Source organism: Crocodylus siamensis, chromosome 6, assembly GCF_052110815.1.
Source record: "Crocodylus siamensis isolate JL-2025a chromosome 6, ASM5211081v1, whole genome shotgun sequence".
NCBI classification, from domain to species: domain Eukaryota; kingdom Metazoa; phylum Chordata; order Crocodylia; family Crocodylidae; genus Crocodylus; species Crocodylus siamensis.
Window position 1 is genome coordinate 70,861,086 of NC_143400.1, and position 19,819 is coordinate 70,880,904.

Consider the following 19,819-nt stretch of genomic DNA (forward strand, 5'->3'; position numbering starts at 1 on the left):
GGTTTCACTGATGGCCCTTGTTTGTAACATCCAGCCTTATCTTATAGAGGCATCCAATTTTCTGCTCTCTGTAGAAAGGAAGTGCTCCATTGACTTGCTTGGTTTGTTGCTTGTATAGTCTCCCGAACTCTGCCTATTTCCAAGTGGATGTGCCCATGCATTCCTGGCCCATCACTGGCACCTAGGGTGGCCATTTGTGCAGGGACTGAATGAGCATAGACTGAACTAGAACAAAAGGAGAAAAACCAGTGGCGAGAAGTGGACGTGTTGAGTCTCGGGGAAGGACTGGAATGTGGGGGCTGTGAAACTATCCAAGGACTGAGGAAGCCTTCTGATAAGAACTGGACAAGCGCAATGCAGACACTCCCGCGAGGCCTCTGGCGGCCGGAACGGTTCTCTGCCCGTCCTCTGCTCTGCTGTTAAATGCTAGACAGCCTCTCCTTGGAGAGGGTTTGTGCAAAATAAGTCTTGTTACAGGTTACACTTCGAGCTGCTCAAATGTTGGTGGGCAGTCACGGTTCGGGCTCGGAGAACTAAAAGGTAAGCCCCCCCCACGACAGGCCAGGCCAGGCCCCGCCCCGCCCGGGCGCTCCCAGGCACTGTGTCCCGGGGGAGCAGCCGGGGAGGGGTTACCCTGCCCGCCTCAGCCCTGCTGCCCCGCGGGCTGCGGCACGGAGAGCGGAGGCGACTACCCCCCGCCGCCAGCAGTCAGTCAGCTGAGGGCAAGGGGCAGGGACGGGGGCAGCGGGCCGCCTGCGGCGGTGTCCACGCGAAGGGGAGCCCGGCCTGGAGCGGCCTTGCCCGCCTCGGTCCCACGTGCTCAGGGCCCGAGGTGCCGGCAGCGCCGGGCTCCAGGGCGGCTCCGCCCCCGCGCGGCTCGGCCTCAGGGCCCGGGTAGCTCCTGCTCCGCGCCAGCCCTCCCGCGCCGCCCCCCGCTCCCGGCGCTGGCGCCGCACCTGGCTGCTCCGCGCGGCCCGGGGGCTGCTCCCTGCTCGGCTCCGCGCCCCGGCGCCTCCATGGAGCCCCGCTTCGCGCACCTCGGGCGGCGGCCCCTTTAACGGGGCTCCCCGGGAAGCGGAATGTTGCTGGTCTCCACGGAGACCGCGTCTAGGGGCGTTCCAAGCCTCCCCCTCCCCCCCCCCCCCGGAGATTTAAAGGGCCAGGACACGCTGCTTCTCCCTGAGACGCTTTGATCCGGGCGGTTCAGGCGCTGCAGTCTGCGCGCGGCCTAATGGGGGGCTGGCCGGACGCACACAGCAGTGCAGTTTCTCCTCGACGGTCCTGGCCCGGCCTCTGCGACGAGCACATGAGAAGAGGAAGAGCCCTAGTGTGGCCTGGGCTGTAATACTGAAGGCAGTGACTAGGGGGAGACGTTCAGTCATCCTTTGGCAGCATCCCTGAGAGATGGCCTGTGTTACCTCCTGTTTGGTTAGGCGAGGAAACTGGAGTCATCCCTGATGGGTGTCACCGGAGTTGTGCCAGGGGGGAGTTTGGTGACAGCAGTCTTTGCTGGCTGTTTGGGCTGGCGGTGCAGAATGCTGGCCTCGCACACTCTCCTCTCAGGCTGGCACTGGTGTGTGGTGCTGTCTGCACACAGGAAAGCTTACCAGCGATATGGTTTATACCGTTCTCTTGCACTTCCTGGCAACTGTTAAGCACTGCAGTCCCGGGGAAGGCTTCTGAACTGCTAGTCTCTACGGGAAGTGTTTACTTAACAGACACTGGAAGTGAGGGAGTTTTGCTGATTGAAGGGAGGGAGGAAAACAACTAAGCAGTGAACTGTAGTCTTACCAAAACTAGTTGACAAACAGGGAAAGCATTCATAATTTGTTATGAATTTCAGTGACCCCCCTGCACCCTCTCCCATATGTAAACACAGCAAACTGACCAGCTCTATGTACAGTCCTTAGTGGAAGGTTGGTTCAGTTGTTAGGACACTACCATGAGGTACAGGAGACCCCACAGAACTGCATGGGGTCTTCCAGGTTATGAAGTCCAGTCCTCTGTTGTCTCAGGCAAATGTATCACACATTCTTGCATTTAAACAAGAGTTTTATCAAACCACTGGAGCTTGTTCTCCTTATTACTCCCATTGGAATAGAGTAATCCTGCTCTGCTTGTTAGAAGCCACTTTCCAATTTCCAACCTAATGTATTTGCTCCTGTGCCAACACTGTTGTTTAGCTTGGGATGTCAGATTCATCTGACCCTATGGGCCAGGTGAGTGGCATGGAACCAGGCCATGTCCCCCCATGCATGCTGGATCTAGCATGCTCCAGCCAGTCCAGGACTGTCACATATGGCTGGGCACTACATGCAGTGTTGAGTCTCATACTGGCTGGAGCAGACACTGTGTATGACAGTCCCAGCCAGAGTCGGGGACCCACGAACCCCTGTCCCTCACATGCCAGATCCAGTGGCATCTCTGGCTGCACTCTGGGGCTCTTGCTGCATGTGGTGCCTGCCTCAGACCTCCTGGAATGGGTGCTGCCTGCAATGTGGTCCCACTGGTCAAAGCAGCCACTGGATCTGCCATGTGGGGATGGGGGCTTCCCAGCTAGACCCAGGTGGGTGCTGCATGCAGTGCATGTCCTGGGCTCTGTGCACAGATTACAACATGCACTGCATGTCCCCTATGCGGCACTGGTCAGGCCGCAGCTGGAGTACTGCGTCCAGTTCTGGGCGCCGCATTTCAAGACGGATGTAGACAACATTGAGAGGGTCCAGAGGAGGCCACTCATATGATCAGGGGGCAGCAGGGCAGGCCCTACGAGGAAAGGCTACGGGACCTGAACCTGTTCAGCCTCTACAAGAGAAGGCTGAGGGGGGATCTAGTGGCCTGTTACAAACTAGTCAGAGGCGACCAGCAGGCACTGGGGAAGTCCCTGTTCCCCCGAGCACTGCCAGGAGCGACCAGGAATAATGGTCATAAGCTGGCAGAGGGTAGATTTAGGCTAGATATCAGGAGGCGCTACTTCACGGTCAGGGCAGCTAGGATCTGGAACCAACTTCCAAGGGAAGTGGTGCTGGCCCCTACCCTGGGGGGTCTTTAAGAGGAGGTTAGATAAACACCTTGCTGGGGTCGTTTGACCCCAGTACTCTTTCCTGCCATGGCAGGGGGTCAGACTAGATGATCTACTCAGGTCCCGTCTGACCCTAGAAACTATGAAACTATAAGCATGAAGATACAGTCACAATCCAGGGCCAGCACCAGGGGCTGGATCTTGAGACACCCTGGTCTAGCTTATAGAAATGTTTGCTTCCTCCCAGTGTGTTATGGTAATTGTGTGACCATAGCCCCCTTCAGCTTTTGTTTTGCTAGGCTGAACAAGCCAAGCTCTCTATTGCCTGTATAATTACTAGACGCTAACCTGAACAATAGTTTACAATAGAAATATTATTACCCAATTGTAATGACAACAGTAATAAGGACCACTGGAATGTATGTTTCCCAACACAGTTGTTTCCCTCTTTGCAGTTTAGACCTTGACATGTTGTTTGTTCTTATTTGGTGGGTAAATAAGCCCTCCATTGGCTAGTCTCTGGCAGAAGATGCTCATTCTTAGATCCTGCCTTGATTGGAGACTTATGGCAAAAAGGCCTTTTTTTTTTAAATTATGTTTTTTTTCTGTGGCTGTTGAAGAGGTTTTTGATCCCAAGCTGTAAGCAGTCTGAATTGCTGTCATCTTGATCTGAGAGAGAACTCAATCTTGCTCACCTTCCACATGGCAGAAATGCAGCTGACTGAACATGCTGGTCTTACGCAGGCACACAAATGAGCAACTGTGTTAGAGGTTCAGAGTGCGTAGATGACTTGGACCAGATTTCCAGGATCCGTCTTGCTAGTACTTACTTACTGAGCCTTGCATTGGACCTGAGGTGCATTGACTACAGAGAGGGGCTTTGGCACATAACATGCATCATTATGGTATGGAGGTCTCTAATAATATCTCTTGATATTATTTATGGTCTTTCCAGCTGCTCTGGAAAGCAAACATGTGCCTAGGAGCAGGTTGCATGTGGCTGACGTTTTATGCTAGTAAACATTTCCCTGCAGAGAATCTGGTAAAACTAGATATTGTTTGTCTGTCCACACAAGTTGAGGTAATCCTAACCTTTTTTCTACTCTCTGATATCACAATGATGGTTGAGGAGTGACTCAATCACAGGTAAATTCTCTCCTGTATGCTAGTATGCCTCTTACCCTCTCCCTTCCCTTGGCCAGCTTCCAGACTACTTCAGATTCTCCTGGCCAGAACCTCCCCTATTTGTTTCCCCTGGCTTGATCTCCATTAATCCTGAGAGAAAGAGGAGTGTTCCCTAGACAACAAAGGCTTGATCCAGGAAAAGTGCCTGGTTACTGTTCAGACTCTCTCTCTCTCTTTCTGGGGAGTGTTATTGAAAACAAATAATAATTAAGTTCAGTTTGAGCGTTCTTCCCAAGGTAAGTAAGTTGCTTACAAGGACTGTCAGTCCATACACTACATCATTTCTTCTCACAGAGTTTCCATTTGTTCTGTCCAGGTGTGGCAGCAAAATGCCATTGCCTAGTTCACTAGAGCCCTTTCTCTTCTTTCCTAGGAAGGTAAACACCTGCTGAAAGAGTGGCAGTACTTGACTGCAATGTCCTAACATGCTTTTAAATGTCCTCCTTCCCCTTGCTTGCTTTTTTCAGTTTCCACCCTGCTTCTAGCTCTGTGTTACTTATGAAGGTGCTGTACCATTGCCATTGAGTATCTGATACATGCCCACTGCCTTCTAAAACTGATGGCAATTCCTCTTCTCTACCAGGGCCAGAATAAGACATGGGTACTATGGTCCTGCTCATTCACTTGTCCAGTTACACTCTGGCAGCTGGTTAAATATTTGGTGCCTTTTGCCTCCTCAAGGGAAAGAAGGGACTCTAACAATTCCAGATAGGAAGCCAAATATTAGTAAGGAAGAAATATTTCAAGAATAATAAAGATTTTCATGAGCCACATGTTACAGATTTGCGCTGAGAGAAGGATTCAAAACCTCTCAGCAGTACCTGGCTAATGCTCCTTGTTTGCTCAGATGGTTTACATTCCAGTTCACGTATGTCAGAGCTGAGGAAGCTGCATAATTCCTCTCTCCTATAGACTGCATTTGGTTATTGTTAAAGGAGCTATCTCTGTTATGGTTAAAAGGTAGCACATATCCATTGACAGCCCTGTGTGAAATTGGTACGTGTCCACCACACCTCCCAAATACCAAGCTGGGAACTGACTGAGAAGGACAGGTGCAATACAGAGACACTAGTCCCTGTGTTGATGTCCTTCATGACTACATGAATGAGGTAATTGTCAGAATGTACAGTAGATATTCTTGGTACTTGCATCAATTTTTAGTGAGGGCTTTAAACAACTCTGGAATTGGATGTTTGTCAAAGCAAAAAACAGGGTACCACAAAGAGGAATGGTGGAGGGAAAACTCCCACTTGCTGGAAAACAGGAGTAAAATAATACATTTAAAGAAGATGACTGACTTTATAGTCACTTGCTTTGGAATTGTTATTGGCAATGCACAAGCGCTCTGCTATTTCTTTAAATGCCGTGAACAATTTGAAACAGTAAGTGTGAGAACTGTGTTGATCTGCATTTTCCTATTTTAAAATCACACTACTTGTCAAATTGGATATGTAACTAGAGTACTTGCCAAGGAGTCAAAAGCCAGCCATCCTGTCATAGTCTAGATGCTAAACTCAGACATTGCTTATCAAAGTCAGATGACACCCCCCCCGTTAGGAAGTCAGAACTTGGCCCTCTGGTTGAGTTCAGGATGGGCATTATGAAAGAGACCTGATAAGAACATAAATGCAGAGGCAACTGGAGGCAATACTGTTTTTTTCCACTGCCTCCCTAGCCACACCACATGGAAGATGAATGCTGAAGAGCATACACACAACCTGAACCTCCACATATTTATTTAACTGTTACATTTAAGTAAAATGATCAAGGGGCATTCATTATCCAGGAGGTTCAGGCCCTTAAGATCACATAGAGGCCTTTTTTAGTTTTATGTCTATCAGTTTTGTAGATCTAGCTAAACAAAAACAATAAAGATTCCTATTTTTAGTCCTATGCACATTGCTTCAGCCCATATGGGTGATGCTGATGTTGGGTCGGAGAAAGCAAAAACCGGAATCTTACTGCTTTCTGCTTGTAATACAGTGGGCTCCCGCTCCTGACTGAAGATTCTGAATCCTGCTGTCATATAAATCTGGACTGTGAAACACAGCCTTCATGCCACATGTGACCCATGAGGAGTTAAACTGAGGCCCCTGGGCTTCCTTCTCAGAGTTTCTGCTGCAGCAGCTGCTGGGGCTTTGGGCTCCCCCCTCTCCCTTTGTCAAGGGGTAGCTGGCACATCCTGTAGTGCAGGGAGCTGAGACAGGGTCCACTAGCACATGAAGTACAGGTGGGGGGCTTCCCCACTCATGGTGGGGTGTCACCGCATATAGTGCAGCAGACAGTGGTTTTGGTGTGTATGGTGCAGAAGCAAGGGCTGTCTAGGGGCCCACAGCTTGCACTAGTATGGTCCCTGATTTTTTTTTTTAAATATGTAGGGGGCAAAAAGAAGGTTCTGGGTAACATGGGGCCCCTGCAGGACACGCTAGGAAATTTGGTCATTACACCAGATGACAAAGCCAACATATTTAATGATTTCTTTGCCTCCACTTTCCTGAGTAGGGACCGGAACAGCCACCCCCCTTAGACCCCAGGGGAGGCGCACCTAGGCCAAGGGTTAGTGAGGAACTAGTTAGGGAACTTCTGGAGGGACTGGATGTATTCAAATCAGCTGCTCTGGATGATCCCCCGAGTGCTGAGGGAATTAGCTGAAGGTCATTGCGGGACCCCTGGCACAGCTTTACGAGCAATCGTGGTGCTCTGGTGAGGTGCCAGAGTACTGAAAGAGGGCCAATGTGGTTCCCATCTTCAAAAAGGGGAGGAAGGAGGACCTGGGAAACTATAGGCCAGTGAGTCTTACCTCGATTCTGGGGAAGCTTTTTGAGAAAATTATTCTGGCGCACATCCACGACGGGCCAGGAGGGGAGATTATGCTTAGGGGCAACCAACACGGGTTCATTAGAGACAGGTCCTGTCAGACCAACCTGGGGGCCTTCTATGACCAGATCACCAAATCCTTAGATGCAGGGGTAGCAGTGGATATAGTCTTCCTGGACTTCCAGAAGGCCTTCAACACTGTCTCTCACCCCGTTCTCATTAAGAAACTGGGGGACTGTGGTGTTGACACCTACACAGTCAGATGGGTCACCAACTGGCTGGAGGGTCACACCCAGAGAGTGGTGGTGGATGGGTCATTTTCGACCTGGAGGGATGTGGGCAGTGGGGTCCCCCAGGGCTCGGTCCTCGGCCCGCACTGTTCAACATCTTCATCAGTGACTTGGACGAGGGGGTAAATAGCACCCTGTTCAAATTTGCTGATGACACTAAGATGTGGGGGGATGTGGGCACGCTAGAAGAAAGGAATAGACTGCAATTGGACCTAGACAGGTTACGGGGTGGGCGGATAAGAATAGGATGGGATTCAACACTGACAAGTGTAAGGTGATGCACCTGGGGAAGAACAACTGGCACCATACCTACAGGCTGGGGAACTCCCTTCTCATCAGTGCAGAAGCAGAGATGGATCTTGGAGTCATCATTGATGCCAAGATGAACATGGGCCAGCAGTGTGGGGATGCAGTTAGGAAGGCCAACTGCACCCTGTCATGCATCCACAGATGCATCTCAGGCAGGTCCAGGGAGGTGATCCCCCCCTCTATGCGGCACTGGTCAGGCCGCAGCTGGAGTACTGCGTCTAGTTCTGGGCGCTGGACTTCAAGAGGGATGCGGACAACATGGAGAGGGTCCAGAGGAGGGCCACTCGCACGATCAGGGGGCAGCAGGGCAGGCCCTACAAGGGGAGGCGATGGGACCTGAACCTGTTCAGCCTGCACAAGAGAAGGCTGAGGGGGATCTAGTGGCCTGTTACAAACTAGTCAGGGAGGATCAGCAGGCATTGGGGGAGTCCCTGTTCCCCCGAGCACTGCCAGGAGTGACCAGGAATAACGGTCATAAGCTGGCAGAGGGTAGATTTAGGCTAGATATCAGCAGGCGCTACTTCACGGTCAGGGCAGCTAGGATCTGGAACCAACTTCCAAGGGAAGTGGTGCTGGCCCCTACCCTGGGGGTCTTTAAGAGGAGGTTAGATGAACACCTTGCTGGGGTCGTTTGACCCCAGTACTCTTTCCTGCCATGGCAGGGGGTCGGACTTGATGATCTGCTCAGGTCCCTTCCAACCCTAGAAACTATGAAACTATGAAATTGAGGCGTGCAGCTCCCACTGATGTGGCCCATATAGCATGCAACCCTGGCTACTGAATAGTTGGATAGCCCTAATATATATAAATAAGAACATTGGCACTGGAGGGAGGGACAGACAGAGAGATATCACTGTGTAAAGAAAAAAAGCAGTATTTGATGGCTGCACACAAAATAACCAAAACAGGTTTAGTCTTCCTCATGGCCATGAGCAGAATAAGTTCTGCTGAACAGATTTTAAAACCCTGCTGGAACAGTAGGTAAGCACACTAGGGATTCAGATTCCTATTAACTTCAGTGGGAATTAGATGTCTATCTCATGCAGTTTTGAAAATCAGTTAATGTACACCTTTGTGGGGGGGAGGAGGGGAGCCTGGAGGACATGGTTAAACAGCATTATCTGTTCTTATAGAACCGGCTGTGTTGGAGCCAGCTCCATATAAATAGGTCTACACAATAATGATAGCAAGTTTTAAAATCTAGTTAGCTGATCTAGTTTTAAAATAGGGATCTGCCCTGGTGTAACAGGAATAGAGAATTCCTCCTGTTTGGGCAGCTTGTCTCACTCTTGCTTGCCATGTCTTGCTGTAATACTTGATTAGAAAGAAAAAAAAGTGTGGGAGGCTGTCTTACTTGTGGGGCCCCAATGTCTGGGCCAAGATACATGGCTCCACCTGCCCTACGCTGTGTCTGTCTCCACTCTTGGATCTTATCCACACAGGCCAGTTACCAGAACCCTTTATAGGGCTCACTAGGTTCTTATTTCTGACTTGTGCTTCAGCATTTAGTCAAGAACAGTATCGGTCCTTTAGTTAGTTTCTTAAAGTATAATGATCAACATACAAAATCACTAACTTAGGGTGGGGAGCTGGTCCTCTCTGCCCAGTTTCCCTTTTCCTTGCGGTTTTCCCTTCAGATCTGTTTACAATATCTTTCAGGTCTGTTCTCTATGGTTCCCGTTACAATAAATGAAAATTGACAGGTGTCTTTGGAAATTTACAGTCCCTCACAACTGTCTTGGTTCCCCTTCAGGATTTTACCGGGCATTCCAGTTGATCAGAGTTTGTGCCCCCACTCTGCCTCTGTCGGCATTCACACTGCTTTCACGTCTGAGTCTAACTGCTGACCAGTAGTCACAGTCTTCCCTAACTGGGCAGTTCACACCCAAACTGAGTCCCTCCCTTAGTCCAGAGCTCTGCTCCTTACTCACAGTGTTGGTTCAAAAGGCCTCTCTTGCACTCTCCTTTGCAGGTCTGAGCCATCTTCAGCTTCTTGGTGTCCTGAGTAATACCAGCATAGTTGTCCCAACTTCACATCACTATCTCCATATTTCCTCTCCGGCATCTGTTTTGCCCGTGTCTCCACATGGACCCAGGTAAGTCTCTACTCCCTGGTTCTGACCCCTTTCCAGGGGTAAACCTTTCCTTTCTGTGGTCTAGTCTTCCTCTATCTGTCTACAGCCCCAGAGCCTTTAAACTTGTGCGTGTCCCTGAGTCACACTTGTGTGATGGGCTTGGAGTGGCTATATCTATTATTACTTGAGTCTCTCCACCATATTTTTGGCATCAGCTTATCCTAGGCAAGTGTAGCAGGGTTGCTACTGGTTATTAGTTATCAAGAGAACTGTGGGTATATACTGAGTCAAAGTGAGGGATGCTTTAACTTTGGTCTGGATAGAGAAAGGGTCATGGGGTCTGCCTGGATGTTGGGGGAGGGAGGCGACCGCTATCTTAGGGGTTTGGAAGGGGCAGAGTCTTGCATGGGGGATTATGGGGAAAAAAGTGGCATTTGTGCTAGTAGGATGAAGAAGTAGAGGGAAGGTTCATTTCTGAAGTGTGTGCGCAAAGGTGATGCTTACGACTTGACACTAGGTATAAACAGTTTCATTACAAAATTCCAGCTCCAGAATGATGATATTCAAGGAAGTAATTGCTAGTACAGAATGCAAAAGTTACTTTGCCACTATAATGTCATTAAGGCAAGCTGACAAGGATACAACAGAATTGCATCTTCAAGAGGTTCCCTTAAGGTTAGAGACCTTTTGCTCAGTTAGAGCTGAATCCCAAGCAGTTGATAATGTTGTGAATTAAGGCTACTATAATTAGCAGCTATTACATTTATTCAGCCTCATTAGGGATGCCTTCCTGACCTTGGGATTATTATTTTGATCAATCCAGTCATTAATATTGAATTTCTGAGAGAATTTGCTCTCTTATCAATATGCAATCAACTTTTCCCCGCTGCTACTAATTCTGAGTTCCACTTTCAAATAGTGTACTGTAATCTTCAACACAAATGTACTGTTTATTTCCTCACAAAATCTATACTACAGCCCTTTGGATCCAGAAAAATGGCTACTAACCAAGTTTGAAATACAAGTGAAAGGTCAGCTGCAGTTGTTTTAAAAATATGCTGCCTGTGAACTATTGTACAACATGCATGAGTGTTGTGAGAATTAAAGGTTTGTATAGCACAGTGTAATAAAAGGCTTTCACTATGATGAAAGGTTTTTACTGCTAGTTAGCTCAATGGAAGATCAAAGTGAGCTTTGTGCTGCTGTATCTCAATTGCTAACCAGTATAAACTAGCTGGGGTGTGCCTACAAGAGCTTCAGTCACTGCAGCATAGCAAAAGCAACCACACTGCAGAACATCTGAGTTATTGAGTGATCTGTCTACCAGCAGAGTGACTGAATATCTGCTGAGTTGTTCTTCAAGCTACTGCATTTATACAGCACTAGGAGCCTCCAGGTGTCTTTCACACACCCATGCAAGCCTACTAATTTCTCACCACTGGTGAAAAAGACTCCCAGTGACTTCACTTTTACATCAGAAGAGCTGTAGCTGTTACTGAAATTAATAAGCTAGTATAGTAGCCGTGTGGGGGGAGGAGAGGGCTTGATGCCCCTTCTGACAGTGCAGGGGTGGATTTTATCCATCAAATAAGAGACACCTTCCCAAGGCTTAATGTCTTAGAGCAAACCTTTCAAACCTCCTAAATCAGGGGCCTGAATTTCAAAGTTGATCACTCAAAGCTACGCTGACTGTCATGGCAGCTGGGGGTGCACAGAACCTATGAATTGTAGCTTTTAAGAGTCTAAATATGGATTAATGTGCCCATGTAAATGACCTCTAGCTGGAAAATACTGAATTGACCTTCCACATCCCTTGGGGTTAGTTAGCTTGAATTGAACACAGATTTTTGTGGGGATAAGAGCTGGGTTTGAGCTGAAACTATCAATGCAGTGAAGGCAGCCTGTGGATCCTAAAACGTATCCACATTTAAATTTGTTGCAAATAAAAGATGGTACAAGAAGCTTTGAATGAATTTACTATTACTCACCTTCTAAAGCCTTAATTCTTGACTTCAGCTTACTGACTAAAAATGTCTGATGACATCCCTTTGTGTATTGTTGTAGGGGATTTCAGTGGGATCAACTTTTACAGGAGATGCCAAAGAATTTGAAGTCTGACCTTGGCAAGTGAGTGAAAGAAAATTCTTCAAATATTTGATCTGCAAGTGGAACGGTATGTGCAACTGATGATTGGTATAAGAGCAAGTAGTAAAAGTTTTATATAGTAATTTTCATTTATTAGGGCTTTAGAAACAGGGAGTCTCAAAACAAAATATAGAAATATTTTCTTTTTAAACTTGAGGAAACAGATATGTCAATGCTGCAATCACACTTTTGATTGAAAACGTAGATAATAATCTTGGGCCCATAGGGTGCTTGCAGACATATAAAAAACAAACAACCCCCCTCCACCAAAACCCCAAAAGCAAACCAGTGCTTTACTTTAAATTCAGTGCATTCCTGTGCTGAGCCCTGTGCATGCCCAGAAGAGGCAGCACATTGCTTCAACCTGACTTGCCCAATGTCTGTAAAGAACGGGTTGCGTTAGTGGGGCTTTTATCTAATAGCTGGTTGAATCAGCTTTAGCTAACAGTGCCAAAAAGCTCTGCTGAAGCACCCAATCTTTACAGATGCTGAAAAGCTGGGCTGAAATAATGCAGTGCTTCTTCTGGTAAAGTGCATGGTTTTTCTTTCTTTCTTTTTTTTTTTTTTTACTTCTCCGAGCAGCCATGGTGGTTAAATAACTTGCTTAAATGGACAGAGCTAATCCATGGCAGAGTCATGACTCTTGCTTTAGCCTGTGAAGTCTTGCAGAATGTCAGTCTGAACATTTTGCAATTCATCTTGTCCACAGAATTAAAAAAAATGGTTTTTTTCTAGTGAGAACTGGGGTACCTGGGATCACTTCACACAAGCTAGATTAAGTACCATTAGCACTGAAGCTATAGTGGCATAGACTTGTGCATAGGCTGTAGGCCACCCAGGGCTCTGATTAACTTTTGCAGCTGAGGCCTGTTCTGACATGGCTTCACTGTTATCAGTTAAGTATGATTATAAAGATATCTTAATTCATGGTTTTTATATACTTTCAAATTCATATTAGATGGTTCCTCTGCTCTGTTACAGCACTACTTCCCACTCAGTGGTGCGCTACTGCATTGCTAGTCTTTTCTGTATGCAATCTTCTGCATAGCTATTAGGGCATCACATTGGTAAGACTGTATCCAAGAATGTTTTAAGTCTGCTTCCTTAAGGAGCAACTCAAACTTTTCTTTCAGGTATCACTATGCCCACCCCCATTTTAGAGCAGAAAGAAGGTGCCGTCTTTTTTTGGTCACAGCTGTGCTGTTACCAAATCTTGCTTCCCATAAGAATGGTGCCTGATCTCTAAAGACCTACATGTGTTTGTTTGGCTGCTTTATCCATGTAGCCTAACTATATGATGAAGCTTTAGATCTAATCCTACAAGCTAAAAACCATTAACTCCTGCTGAGGAAGTTCTACATGTAGGAAGTATACCAAGTCTGTCCATAAAGTGTTCTGTTTTCTTCTGTTGTGATTCAGATAAAATGTTGATAACAGTTAAGCATGTGTTGACTGAAATTATCACAGAGGAAAACTTTCAGGTATAGGGAGGGCAAAGGATGTGAACCAACCTAAAAAGCTACTCCCGTAAATACAAACCTTGATTGATGTGGGTGCTTCCATCAAACAGGCCACTTGATGCTGTTTTTGCAAAATATTTATTAAAAAACTAAAGTAAATATGGCAACAAAACTTAAATAGCAAATGACATGACACTGGCCATAAAGCTTTCACTATATTATTCTAATCAGTCTTTTACAATAGCAATAATCAAGTATGTCTCCAGGGAAAGCCACACGTAAACAGCCTCAATATATCTATATACTATCAACTCCTAGCTGTTTGAGAGCCATTAGATAGTGTCTCCTGCTTTACTGGCACTTGATACTGGGCTCTCTGGGCAGCGTGTTAGGTACATTCAAATAGCTGAAGTGAGTGGAAGCTGAAGAGACTCAACACTGGAGGATCAGGCCTTTAAAGATACAGCAAGTTATCCAGTACCCTTCTTCTCTCCTCTTTCTTCATTTCAAAAACATTTTAGAAAATAAAGAAAAGGGAATTGGAGCAGCAAGGGAACCTGCACCAAAATACCTTGAATTCCTTTCTGAGTCAGTATCTCACAGGTCTCAAAACTGAAGCTGTATGTCCTTCCCTATTGATCTCATGTCCCTCAGGGAGAGAAAGGCAAGAGGCATTTGTTTTACCCTTGATGAATTCCTGCTAACCCGAGTTTTGGTTGCAGACTGGAGGGCAACTCAGTCCCTCAGATCTTTTAAAAAGCCATATCTAATGGAAGCTTTTTGTAAAAAGGGGATAGACATCTTCAAAAAAGCACCCATGAATTTTAAAAACCCTCTTTCTGCTTAATTACTAACAGGACACACTTGCTCATCTTGTCTGGTTAACCATGACTTTAAATCGAAAGAGATGGTTGTTCAAAATGTTGGCTAATTAGGAGCTCTAACATATATGAAGACATAGTTGAATACCATTAAAAAACCCTTAGTAAATGTAAAGCGCTATGTCCAGACAACCCTAGGTTTCACTAACTACACAAATAGATCAAGGACAACATGTAGAAATAGTCACATTGATTCCAAGGTTTCCATTGTCTGCAAAAAGGTGTGCTATAGCTGTATCAAAAACTAGACAGTCACTGTTCATGATGGCCGCAGCCACGCCATCATGAATAGAGCGGGGTGTTGCCTCCCAGGTTAACCTGCGACGGTTCCCATTCAGTTCAAGTCTGTATGCAAAGTTCTCTGCTTGTTTGCGGGTGCCAATGAGCAACACAATGGCAAAAAACTGTTGGTGACCCTCATACTTCTCCTGCTTCTCTAACACCAGCATGAAGTGATGACCAAAACAAGACTGCATCATGACCCAGTCAACGGCTCCTGGAAGATTAATGTCTGTGGCAAGAAAGACTATGTCTTCTCCCTGAAGGGTGGTGATGCTTTTGTGGGCGTGCATTAGGTGGGACATTACTGCTTCCAAAGAGCCCTGCCATTTACAGGAGGCACCAGGACATGGACAGGAGTACGGCCGATATTCACAGATGTCTTCATGTTCCGGCTTTTCTGTATGGTGGAGTGTCAGGGAACAGCCTGTGGTGGCATACTGGAAAGAGACAAAACACAAGCCATCAAGAGACCTGGCCATTTTTATTGTTCAAAAGCTCCCAGTTGGAAAGGGCAAACCATGGAGTGTCAGTAAGGCCATCACTGTATTCCAAATGTTATATGTCACATACTCTAGGCACAGAGTTGAGCTTTATTTTACTAAACATTTATTCTTGTATTGTCTGCTTTTCAGTGCATATTTTAAGCACTTAAATAAATGGATTGTAAGATGGTCTGAGTTCACCCCAGTATGTTCAGCTGAATTAAGCTGAAATGATCACGGCTGGGTTTTCTTCTTTTCTGAAAGTATAGAAGACTCCATGCCTAAACTTCAGATGGCACAATGAAAAACATTTGTAGACATTTGGACAAAATTGGAATTTGTCTTGAATTCAGTGAAATATTTGTTTGAATATTTACAGTCCCAGTGCTCTGCTCCTGCTCTGCTCCTTGATGAGAATCAAAGGAATCTTCAACAAGTAAAGACAACAGCATGAAGAAGTTAAATTTAATTTAAAACTCTTCTTTGTCAATTTCTGAGCAACACAGGTAAGGACATGTAGTGATTTATTTTCAACCAGCAAACATACTTCTAAATTGTCAAAACAGATTCAAATACTCCTTGAAAAAGAATGCATTTCTTCACCCTCCTATAGCAATACTCCCTTAGGGAGAAAAAAATTCTTCCCTTTTTACCCTAATGGTTGAGCTCCCTCAGTGTTGCTGTTGTCAAGATGCGAGACAAGCCAGGGCACTTCCTAAACTGACAGCAAGAAGCCTTGACTACATACATACCTAGAATCCAAGTGATAATGGATTAAGCAGTTTTCCTTTCCCATATGGCTTAACTCTAATGAGATGGTCATACAATGATGCAGACCTTACAGGAGAGGTCAGTTCTTCCCTTCCTCATAGTATCAATTTGTATACCCATTTTATTTCCAGCTTTCTACCAAGGGGGACAGTTCAAAACACCAAATGGCAAGAAACCTAAGCCACTATGCCACAGCATCTGAGAAGTTGTTGTATAACTCTTCTATATGCATGATAGGTAAAACATGTCAAAAGACAGTTCCCATGTCAACTATAGCTTGGTGCAACTGAAAGTGCTACTGGGAATTTCATCTTGGAATTTTCTGCTTTTATCTCAATATTAATGTGCTCTTAATAAATATCATTGGTATTTTGGGTGTTACCGATTTCCTTTAAAAATAGCAAGAAAGTATTTGGTGGCATAATAATTTGGGTTCAGAAGTCAGGGAAGATCCAGAGGAGATGTGGTTAAGGATGACCTGTAATTTTTAAAACTTGGATTTACCCTTTGTTTTAACATCACACAAAAAGACACTTTTTAAAACATATCAGGATTGTCAAGTTTTGGAGGATCCCAAATGTTTACTAAGTGATTAAATACCTTAACACAGAAGACTGAGTGGCCGAATGTCTAACATTATATTCTTTATTCAAAATGTATGCTAATCATTGGACCTAAGCGGCAATACTGAAACCGTACAATTGTCTGTACTTTGACTAAAAACCCTTTTCTCAGGTACCATTGTCTTAAATCATGTACTACCAGAACACTGCTAATGTTGGTTGTCATATAGTCTTAAAGGGTAGACAGCATCTTTATTTCTCATGCCAAAAGAAACAGATTTTGATAGCAGGACATTTAAGGCTGCCTTTACAGATTACACAGCTCAAAAAAAAAAAGCGCAACCAATTTTTTCCCTTCCTTTGTAAATCAGTCAGGCCTGTTGTCTCTTATAAGTCAGCCATTAAGAAAGGGCTCAAGAAACCAAACTGACCAATTAGTGTGCTTACAATTATGAACAGCCAATAATAGTCATTAACAATTCACAGGTGGGATATAGTAGCTGCAGCAAACCCAATATACCTTTCAATACTTGTTTTTGTGCTCTACTTATTTACAACATATGAAGTTCAGCTGATACTCCTGATGCAAGTATTTAGGTACTTATGGGAAGAAGTTCTGTTCAGAGTGCCTAGAAACATCAGTATTTTAGCATAGTAAAGAACCCTTAAAAATTTGTGGCAGGTGGGAGTACTTTTGGCTCCACCCTTTTCTGGAACTATAAAAGGCAGTGAGCTAAGGCATCGGTTCTGGTTAAGTAATTGAAGGAAAAACTCCTAATTTTGAACAGAGGCATTTCTTCAAGGTCACAGCAACAAAGAGCACCCTACATGTGAGGAGCTATACAAGAGGCCTGAGAGATGGAAGAATTCACGTTTCAATCTGAGGAGAAAAAGCCAGAAAACCAAGGTAGGAAACAGCACTGGGAACTGTGTGCGCTGGTGGGTTGCCCTAGTGACCTCACTACAATATTATCCTCACAACAGTGAAGAACAAGGACCTAGTGCAACAAGGTGGGCCAAGATCTCCAATCTTACGCATCCCCTTCTGATGGTTGAAAGTGATTCTACTATTATTAGCCAGTAATAATTACAACTGTGTCTTTTAACTACTGCTTCCTTGTAAATCAAGTAAGTACATATGAACAGAAGGGACTGTTTCAGAAGCCTGTAGACTCAGTAGGTAGGACTACATCTGTTCCTGCTAGAGGATTCTTGCTCCTCCCCTATGCTTCTGGGCTAACAAGCCAAAGTTCTAGTCTGCAAAGTTCTATCTCTAGTTTGCAAGCTCTCCAGATACATAGTGATATGCTATCTTCAAATACTTAAAAGCTTGAAGACTTTTCTGTTGCACGTGATGATTAATATGTCATAGTTTGTGCAACATATGCATTTATGGCTCTTTACAGATAAGACCCAATCTTTCCCTGGAGAAAGTGGAAAAATAAACAAACTTACAACTTAATCTTATCATTCTTGCTCTTCAAAGACTCAAGAAGTAAATTTTTAATGCCCCCCACCATTACCAATATCTCTTGAGGACTTCTGGGGAAAATAGTAAATCAAGGCTTCTTTAAAATTATTTTGTTAATTAATTAAAAAAAATTAACTCTTCCAAATGCTGGTTTTCCAGTGGTTATTTTTGGTCCTATATAAGCACAAGAAATATCGGATCAGAATACTAAATGCCTGCCAAAAGGATCAGACTTTCTTATTGTGGTGGGTTACTGTATTGCAACCATGACCTGGTTTGCTGCAAGAATGCTGGTATACAGACTTCAGTACTTTGTTCTACTTGTGCTACTTTGCTTCTGCAGCCTGCTTTAGATGTTATTAATGTGTTAACAGGAGCCTTTCATTCATCTCTCCTCCTCTCCCACCTCTTCCAAGTTTTAAATTTCTGCCAAGGGAATTATTTTGCTATATAAAGCCACTAAGCAGGAAAACAAGAGTTCCATGTATCCACAATGACAGAAGAAAGATGGGGTCCCCTTGGCAAACAGCAGAGCCACTATCCATACCAAATGGTGTAATTTGTCAAGTGCTACACTGCTGCTAAATTGGCAGCCCTCTTTATACTCTAAATGATGTGGCTCTCCTGTGATTATTTTTTCCCCCCCTCCACAATTGCAGCCCTTATCAACACCTATAATCAAGCAATAGGCTGATTTAGCAGCTTTGAACTGAATATGTTTTCAATAGATGCACCAAGTTTGCACTGATATCTGATCTCAAAATGTTTTGTGAAGATTAATATTTTCAATGCCCCCTAACATAGTCCAGCGTTATCCATGGGATAAAGGGAGTTGTAGAGTAGTAAAATGCCTTGCCTTAAGCCACATGAGAAATCAGTAGCAGAGTTGAGCCCAAACTGGAGCAATCCTGATCCCAGTCCTGCTCTGTTAGGTTTACCACTGTGCTAGAATTGGTCTTTGTAGAACTTGGTGCCACAAGTGAAAGTCTTCTACTGAAACAAAAGTATACCACAGGGATACTGTTACATCCCAGCAGTCCTCCAAGACCCAGAAAGGCTAGGGATCCCTGGCTCTTGCCTGTTACTCAGTGTTTGTACAGTCTGTCCCTGCCCCTAAAGGCTTATCGGAGAGATCAGGATTCACTGATATGTCTCTGTCCTCTGCCTCTATATATTCAATAACAGATTTTTTTCCAGACTTCCCATGATAGTAGATGCAGGTATATGTGGAATATGATCTAAAGCCTCCTAAACATTTTCCCCAGACAACTTGGAAGGAAGTCTTTTGTGTTTTGTTTTTAAGGAGGCTTTTGAGCCACATTCCTGTCTCTTCCATTGTCTTATTTACATTACAGCTATCTAATTTTCCAGTTAATACATACAAACAAAAGGCTTTTTTTAATACAAATTTTCAGTTATAGTTTTAACCATGGCATAGAGTAGACAATAGATTAGTGAGGGACCAGAGAAGTGACAGTGATGCATTAGAAAAATAAAACCATATCACATTTCTTAAATGTACTGCTCATGAGCATGGGTGAATCTAGGATTTAAAAAAGCTGGGGGGAGAAGGTGGAGTGCAGATGGTGCATCATCACCCATAATGCACACTATACTTTCTCTGGTTAGGGAGAGTCATTGAATGAGATGTGTACATTTAATGACAGATTCTGTAAAACAAAACCTAGTCATCTTGAGTTCCTTGCCAGGGACCTCCAATACCTCACTGGGTCAGCGATTTCCACACCTGACATAAGGTTTTTAACTAAAGTTAAAAACAGCCATTTTGGGTAATGTTTCTTCTAACAGATGACAAAATTGCAGAAGAAAGGATAATTTTGAATAGTGGAACATCAAGATCATTAAAAAGGAGAGAGGATCATTAACATCTGTAGAATGAAGGGAGATGAGCAGGAATGAAGTGGATTACAACGAGCCATAAAGTTAATAGACTCCCTTCCCTCACTGCTGCCTGAGTAGAAATGCTACTTCCCCTCCCAGGCAGTAGACTTCAAAATTTGGGTTGAGCAAAAATCAAGAATCAACCACTGCATCCCCTCTGGATC

At 44.9% G+C, this 19,819-nt stretch overlaps 2 protein-coding genes and 1 long non-coding RNA gene across 6 annotated transcripts in view; 1 reads left to right on the top strand and 2 right to left on the bottom strand.

The window, feature by feature from the left end:
- ERICH6 (glutamate rich 6) overlaps positions 1-1,262 on the bottom strand; it is a 29,115-nt gene extending 27,853 nt beyond the window's left edge. For 2 of the 4 annotated variants that reach the window (XM_090050473.1, XM_090050472.1), the window contains exon 1: positions 1-474. Coding sequence is in view for 2 of the 4 variants with exons in the window: in XM_090050471.1 (XP_089906597.1) it covers positions 957-1,018 (62 nt within the window). In the remaining 2 variants the exon portion in view is untranslated. Of the gene's footprint in view, positions 475-956 lie in introns of those variants that run through there. The other 2 variants (XM_090050471.1, XM_090050470.1) reach the window with 2 other exon arrangements.
- LOC149862979 (uncharacterized) lies at positions 417-14,766 on the top strand. Its single transcript, XR_016442846.1, has 4 exons — positions 417-540; positions 9,596-9,719; positions 11,763-11,871; positions 14,631-14,766. It is a non-coding gene; the product is annotated as an uncharacterized LOC149862979 (long non-coding RNA).
- Positions 14,211-19,819, bottom strand: part of SIAH2 (siah E3 ubiquitin protein ligase 2) — a 15,945-nt gene continuing 10,336 nt past the window's right edge. The window contains exon 2 of the mRNA XM_090050476.1: positions 14,211-14,903. Within this exon, the coding sequence (XP_089906602.1) occupies positions 14,346-14,903 (558 nt within the window). The 3' untranslated portion in view covers positions 14,211-14,345. The remainder of the gene's footprint in view (positions 14,904-19,819) is intronic.